At 43.5% G+C, this 7,657-nt stretch overlaps 2 protein-coding genes and 1 non-coding gene across 3 annotated transcripts; 1 reads left to right on the top strand and 2 right to left on the bottom strand.

The window, feature by feature from the left end:
- The first annotated feature begins 427 nt into the window (after positions 1-427).
- On the top strand, positions 428-1,632 carry LOC123187646 (uncharacterized). Its single transcript, XM_044599564.1, has 2 exons — positions 428-1,023; positions 1,124-1,632. Exons 1-2 carry the CDS (start codon positions 742-744, stop codon positions 1,139-1,141), a joined length of 300 nt encoding a protein of 99 aa, XP_044455499.1. The 5' UTR covers positions 428-741; the 3' UTR covers positions 1,142-1,632.
- Positions 1,633-1,667: 35 nt separating this feature from the next.
- On the bottom strand, positions 1,668-6,780 carry LOC123187645 (protein HIGH CHLOROPHYLL FLUORESCENCE PHENOTYPE 173, chloroplastic). The gene is made up of 16 exons (XM_044599563.1): positions 6,552-6,780; positions 5,933-6,139; positions 5,683-5,844; positions 5,486-5,536; positions 4,933-5,067; positions 4,752-4,775; positions 4,492-4,603; positions 3,829-3,954; positions 3,685-3,734; positions 3,399-3,557; positions 3,215-3,310; positions 2,986-3,101; positions 2,740-2,863; positions 2,473-2,586; positions 2,279-2,359; positions 1,668-2,141 (listed from the first exon to the last, which is right to left on the bottom strand). The coding sequence occupies exons 1-16, from the start codon at positions 6,609-6,611 to the stop codon at positions 1,995-1,997; spliced, it is 1,764 nt and encodes a 587-aa protein (XP_044455498.1). The 5' UTR covers positions 6,612-6,780; the 3' UTR covers positions 1,668-1,994.
- Positions 6,255-6,326, bottom strand: TRNAQ-CUG (transfer RNA glutamine (anticodon CUG)). Its single transcript has one exon. It is a non-coding gene; the product is annotated as a tRNA-Gln (tRNA).
- Positions 6,781-7,657: the final 877 nt, after the last annotated feature.

Genomic DNA, 7,657 nt, shown 5'->3' on the forward strand with positions numbered 1-7,657 from the left:
GAATTTATTTCAAACGTTCCGGCGATGTGCATTCAGAGGAAGGAGCCGTTCTTGTCAACATGAAGGTGTATGCGCCTGCGCCACGTTAAAAAAACGTATCTACTACCAAAAGAGTAAACCCAAAAAAAATACCAAAAGAGTATTCACCGAATAAAAAAAACAAAGTAATGCACAAAGCTTCTTTTTTCTAGAACAATGCACAAAGCTACAGTATATACCAGCGAGCCGTTTTTTCGTCGCCGGGTCCGTGCATTGTACGGCCCCCGTCTTTAAAATTAAATGCATCTGTCGCCGTAGTTCCGCCAGCCATCGCCGTCACGTGATTCAGGGATCTCTCTCCCTCCCTTTCACAGCGATGCGTCACATGAAAGAACGGAACCAAAAGGCCCATGACCATAACTTCTAAATCTGCCTACTCACAAAAGGCAGCAGCAGCTAAACGGACCTGCAACCTAATGGCGAACGCCCTGTCCTAATCATGCGGTCATGCGCATCGACCACGACTCTATAATCATGCCGCAGCAAGAGGGAGGGAGAGAGATTCTTCCCGTTCCCTCACTCCCATCCCCACTATCTCCCTCTCCCACCCCACACGCCGTGGCCGTGGGCAGCTAGTGGCACCTTGCCCTGCAACCCAGCAACACACAACGTCCCACCTATCTCACCTCATCTCACCTATCCATCCAAAAACATCCGTCCGTCTTGCACCCCCATGCATTCGTCCGTCTCGATCAGCACGACATGCCGACATCGCCGCCGTCGCTCCTGGACCTCCTGAGCCCCTCCCCTCCTGCTCCTGAGGCGGCGGCGTCGTCTGGACACGGCGGCGCCACGGTGGTGCAGGTGGTGCCGATGGACGTGTCCGAGGAGCTGCTGGGCAAGTTCATGGACGCCAGCGAGTTCGGCTTCGACTACGACACGAGCGGCCTCTGGTCCCCGCTCGTGCTGCTGCGGCCGGAGGTCCTCGCGCTCGCCTCGGCCCGCGCCAAGCGCCCACGCCCTCGCCGGGGCTGGAGAAGGAAGGTTAGTAGCACTGCAACTGCAAGCTGTTGAGACCTGGCTGAGAGTTGAGTCAGATGTTTTGCTCATGTTTGTTGCCTCTTTTTTCCTGATGATGATGCAGATGTTTTGCTGCTGGTGACATGCACCACTGCCCATTGGTGTTCTGGGCAATGGGATCATATAGATCCTTCTGCAGTTTAGGGAGGCTTGCTAATCGATGTATTTACGGGAAAATTACTACTGTACTTAGTTTTCTGTAAGAAATTAGGGGATTTAACCCTGGGGTGTACTTTGGGCCCGAAATGGCGAGCGCCATTTTCACCCTCGAGTGAATAAGGAAATATAAACATAAGCAGGTCATACGTGTGCAGTTGATCCCACCATTGTGGTTGGATCCGGCAACGACGGCGTTCATGCACGGCACCGTTCCCTTGCTGAGGGTGTCGCTGTCGCGAAACCTTCTCATAGTTGGGTGTTGTAAAAAGCGGTGGTAACTGTTGATGTTTTACTGTATTTTGAAAGGAGGCTGGAGTAACTTGTTCTTGTCTGAAAATCGACTGATATCAATGTAATCTGTACTCAGACTCCCAGTTAATGAGCTGCTCTGAGATCTGAGGGCATTAATCTTCAGATCCACAGTTGCAAGTTGCGCAAATAAAAAATCATGCAGGAAGAATGAATAAATATCATCTGGAGGTGAAGGAAAGAAGCCACAGGCAGGAACTGTAAACATCCTTTTTCTATGCACTGGTGATTCTCACTTCACATTACCAAAACGGTCTACCTAGACAAATTACCTATACTACAGAATCAGTGGAAACAACAGCAGTAAATTACCAGAAAGCTGCTCTATGACAATCCCACAGCCTAGCTCTATAGCCACAAGTCCTCTGCAGTTTCATGGGGACTTCCTTTCTTTTCTATATACTGAACATAAAGCACAAGCAAAGTTCACTCTTGAAGCAGAGGACATTCCGCATTCGACGTATTCTTCAGACTAGAGCAGGTGTTCCTTCCAGGGCCTCTTTACCGGTTATGCCGTCTTTGAGTTCTTTGAAGTACACTTCATAGTCCTTCTCAGGAGGAGGGTTTGAAGGATCGATCACAAACGGTTCGCTAAATGGAACGGTGCTCTTGACCTGATCACAAAGGTACATCAGTTAGCTTTTCTTCCTGAGATAATAAATAAAACAAAAGTTTCACTTTTTTTCTTTTGTAATTGTAAAGTTCTACTGCCCTACGTGTCTTTTTTGCAAGTGGGTTGCAGAAATTTAACCTCAAAAGTCTTCCCCACTGCACTCGGGCTTGCTAGAGCCGCGACACAAAGGCGGGCAACTTCTTCCCGCGATATCTTTCCCTGAATATTATTACAGTAGTTGTTAGATGTATAATCATTTCGGTGCGTAACAAGGAGAAAAAAGAGTGACATGGAATTTCATTTGGCAATTACACAATGCTGTCTCTACTTACAGTGATATTATCCCCCTGTTCAAATATGAGGTCAGCTCCAGCTGGTTCCTCAGTTAGAGCACATGGCCGCACGATAGTGTAGGGCACGCCACTTTCCCGAATTAAATCCTCTCCCTGAAAGCATTCAAATGTTAAGCATTTACGTGCAAGCATAAGTTCTTTGCACGTGTCAGAGATGATATGGGCCTACATGTGCAAGCCTTTAACTTTACCCATAAAAAAAGATTCCTTCAGATAATATTATAACAACTAAGATAAGCTACATGCCTTCAACTTGTAAGTTAAAATGGAACCAAGCTCTTTGTTCATGCGGACGGCGGGGGGTTGTTTGCTTAGATCTAGCCCTGGCCTTTCAGGTCTTGTAACTCCTGCAGAGCTCACATGAATGAACCTGCAAATATAAAAAAAAATCATCCAGTCTTGATGAGTTCTGTAGAATTGAATAATAAAGTGATCACCTATTCTAATGTCCTGATATTTATTTACTCAAAACTTGTTGCTCAAAAGACAAACCTTGGAGTAATTGGCTCACTTATGTATGCTTTGATACTTGAAAAAGGGAGCTCGAATTGACCTTCTGCAAACGTTGGGTTGAGCTTTCCGTCGTATTCAAACTTGCTGAACATGAGCTACAAAAATTTCACACTAAATAAATTTAGATGAGTGTTTAGGGTAGCTCCTCAAGTTTATACAGGGGCACACATACACAAAAGAGAGAAAGATAAATAAATAAAAAGGATACCTGTAGTGCAGTGATATTGCTTGCATCAAAGGGCGGAGCATCAGTTGCGGTACGGGCACGAAATACAGGTATCAGCGAAGAGAAAGGTATTCTAACCTGATACATACAGGGATACAGAATACAGTTGTTGTCATTGAAACAAACAATGAAGATATTTGTACCATGATGAATTAATACAACATACGCTTTGCCATTCGCCCTTTGTGGTGTCGAAGCTTGCAGTGTAGCCGATAGTATCCCATTCGTAGCTAGTTCTTATGATAAGTTTGTACCTCCGGCCATCGCCCTTAACTCGTAGTTCAACACCATCGTATGCCGACAGGTCCTCGGGCACGGTAAAATTCTGCAGACTTACACAGACCAGTTCAGATAAAATACTTGATTGCTTCCAGTGACAAAACACAAAATTAACAATGATATGCATGTATGAGTAATTTCCATTACTGAGAAAAATATGTGGCAATAAATACCTTTGTCCTTATACTAGTGAAGCCACCGTTATTTGAAGTAGACACGGTACCTAAAAAGTCCATGTGCAGACAACTTAGGCTAAAGACTACTCAAAGGAAGTCTTAACATTTCATACACAATTAAAAATACAGGAAACCAAATACCTTTGAATAATCCAGTTGCTTCACCAGTTTCACTTCCTGTTGGTTGGATTTGGAATGCACTTTCACTAACACCGCCCATTACAACATCGTCAAGTGCTCCCCACACAAACTTTCCACATAAATTGGCTACATCAAAATGACCAACATGTTGCATGAGGGAACGTAAAAACATTCTGGAAAGAAAATAAATACACTTATGTAGGTCAGGAAATGATTTATGATACTTCTCTTAACGAATTTACAACTGATCCAGTTCAAAACAAATTATTTTTTATTAATAGAGCCAGCGTAAATTCCAAAAAGTGGATTTCTTGCAACTTTTACACCAAAGGACTATAGTAATATTATGCCACAAAAAAACAGATAATCAATTTTACCACATCAACACATATAGGACTGTGTTTTTTTATTTAGAAAATGACAGGTTTAGGACATGTGGACATTAAGAAGGTAAAGATTCCAAACCAAGTTACAAGCCCAAAAACAACAGAGTCGGTTCAATGGGAATCCCGTTATGGAAAACTTCAGAGCAGCGAAGCAGAAAGCCATGGTATGACTTGAATGGAGGAGGGTATTACCCACCCCGCTAACACAATAGTGCCGGATTACGATGAATATGACTTGAATGGACAATTTATCTTGATCAAGCAATACAAGGTATACCTTTGAATCCAAATAGCAGTTTCCCTTCGCTTAGCCCGACACTTTCCTTTACAGCATTAATCAAGTTTTGCATACCAAGGTACTCTACCATTTCAGGTGAAGGTCCTTTTATCTGATTCGCAAAACAAATATAGTGAACAGGAATTTTAAAGAGGGGGAATGAATATAAGATTCAGGCTGTATGTTAAAGGTTAAGGATGTCATAAATCAAGTTTTACTTATATTATACATGCGACGAGAAGATCTATTGATGACAATACCTCGGGTTCAAAAAACTTGATGCCCTGCATGAATATAAGATGAAAGTGTCATTCTGTGCACATGCAGTTTTGCAATCCTGTTAGCACATGAATATTATAGATTTAGAGTATATGGTTGAGATCGTCAAATTTAGCCAATGGATGATCATAGAAGACTCTAGCTATTTACTAGATGACTTACTTGCGAATACTTCTGCCTGTCCGGTGTATCACCTTCCTTTGGCCCTACTATGACTGAAACTGCATTGATGACTTTCTTAATCCCTTTGAAGTACTTAGGATCGAGCGTGTCTCCCTTTGTAACATCTCCTATGATCTGCAATAAGAATTCATATATGGATGACATGATGCTTCGCAGTTAAGTATTGACTATAATATAAAGAAAAACATGTGCCATAAGCAGAGAATTTAGCGGATCCATTGTAGATATATGCATCATGTATATAATATATCCGTGTCCTTTGCTACATGAAGAATGTCAGGACAGAGAACTTGAAGTTTCATTATCAACAATTAACAGCTTTTCAGCCCCACAAAAAGAACTAACAGTTTTTTGGAACATGTGACAATGAGGTAGGCAATGGTATTGTCATTACTAAATAGTGTTATGTAATGTCATTGAACACTGCAGTCCTCATTATCTGTGATCTCTCTGAACTAACCGTCTAACCATAGCTGATGAAATATCCCGCAGCGAAACACGGTACAAAATTCAACTAAAATAAGTGACCTACCAAGTCCACATCTGGCCCCAACATTGTCCTCGCCTTCTCTGCATTTCTAACCTGAATAAAAAACAAAATAAGTATTTGAGAGACAGAGCTCTAAGAAAAGCGAGAAATAAAATGGAACAGGGAGCAACACGCTCCCTGACGGAATCAAATGCCACAATGGATACTATAGTTGACAAAACAAAAAGTAGGTGGAATACCAATACTCGGACAGGCACCCCCTTCTTTCGCAGGACATCGACAACTCTTCGCCCGACACCGCCGGTAGCCCCAGTGACAAGCACCAAATCAGAAGTCTCTGCTTTCTTCGGCGCCTCGGTAGGAGCGGAGGCTGTGATGCTGCTCATTATGGACTCCACAATCTAAAACAAACAATACAAATGCATGAGCACAGGCCCAGAGATACACATGTTAACAGGAGAGGGAAAATGTCAGGTTAGTGACAAAGACCTTGAGAGGGTTTGGAGGCCCGTTGAAGAAAAACAGAGTCTTGGCAAACCTGCCGATGTCCCAAGATTGCTTTCCGGCTAAGGCGATTACAGCTCTCCGGGACAAATGCGATGATGTTGGGCTGTAGATGATTTGGGAGGATGGCCTTGAACCGAAGAAATGCGCCTTCTGAGTTGTTCTTGTGGAGCAACCAGCAGCGAATTCACCCTGATAATGACCCAAAAAAATGAGTAACACGTTACAGCGATGTAATCATGTAACTGGAGTCAGTAATAGGCATTGGCTGTATTACTGAGCTGAGCAAAAATACAACAAAAAAACAAGGTCCCACCGAGACTTGAACTCGGGTTACTGGATTCAGAGTCCAATGTCCTAACCACTAGACCATGGGACCATTTGTGTCCACTAAATCCTAGCAGTGATTAATATTCTTTTGGAAAACGGAGGCAATTTTTCGCCTTCTCCTATTGATTAAGAAGAAGAATTATTTTTTCTATCATCACCAAGAACAGGAAAAGATTCACGCATGGGGACTCGAGAGGGGAAAACCTGGCCGATTTCTGAAGAGCTTGTGCAGGTCAGGAGAGGAATGGATTGAGGAGGACAAGAGCTCACTCACCCGGGGATTGGCGAGGACCGGAGGAGAGACGCCGCAGCAGGAGGAGGAGGGGCAGTTCATCTTTAGTTCTCGGGCGGCGCGACGAGGGACCGGAGCCGGGGCAGAGCAGGTACTTGTGGCACGGTGTCGATGGCGATTCCGATGCTACTGGAGGCAGGCTTGGAGCGGGAGAGACCCCCGCGGCCACACAAAATCGTGTGGTCTGGTGAGCCCACGTGACTCGGCCTGGAGCCTACGAGTAGCTCGCCCATTTCCGAGCCGAGCCAGCCGGCTTGCCACAGGCCGCTGGGCAAGCCTCGGCCTGAGCCGGCACGCTGCAGTTTTCGAGGATTAGCCTTCTATTTATTTATTTATTTATTTTGTTTTTGTACTTTTGAAAGCATATTAAACCTATACTATGAATATGCAGCATTTTATGTTACTAAATTGTAACATGTAGCAGTGTATATTGCTAAAAATGATTAGGCCTTCTCTGGTTTGTAGGTTGTAGGAAAGGTATTGGATGCAACTCAAGTGTAGGAAAGGTTCGGAGTCGTTATAATATACTAGTATATAGCAGCGGCGGACTAGCCCACTAGGCCAGGGTGGGCCAGCAGTGCTACTGCACATATACATTTTTTCTTTTATTTTTTTGCTTTTCTCATATGGTATAAAAGCTGTTTCCAAATCTCAGGGTGGGCCACCGCCCACCCTGACCACCCTTTACCTCTGCCACTAATATATAGTACACCCTCGAGTAGGCCGTTTCAGTGCCCAGACTCATCTGGACCCGGTTAGAAAAAAAATCGTAAAAAAATAAAAAAAATTAAAAAATTCCAAATAAAAATTGTGCAATAGACGACTAATACGTGCGGCCCGTTCCAAACTTCATGTCATTTGGACATTTGAGCAGCTCTCAGCAAAAAAGACAAATCGGACCAAAACAGTACATGAACAATAAACATTTTTACAGACCCCATATTTGTTTTTTTTGCTGAGATCTTCTCAGATGTCCAAGTGATTTGAAAATTTGAGCGGACCTCACGCATCAAATTGTCTACCTAAAAAATTGATTTTTTTTGAAATTTTCTAGTATTTGTCTTGATTTTTTTCGTCAGCTTGGGTGC

The sequence above is a fragment of the Triticum aestivum genome, chromosome 2A, assembly GCF_018294505.1.
Source record: "Triticum aestivum cultivar Chinese Spring chromosome 2A, IWGSC CS RefSeq v2.1, whole genome shotgun sequence".
Lineage (NCBI taxonomy): Eukaryota > Viridiplantae > Streptophyta > Magnoliopsida > Poales > Poaceae > Triticum > Triticum aestivum.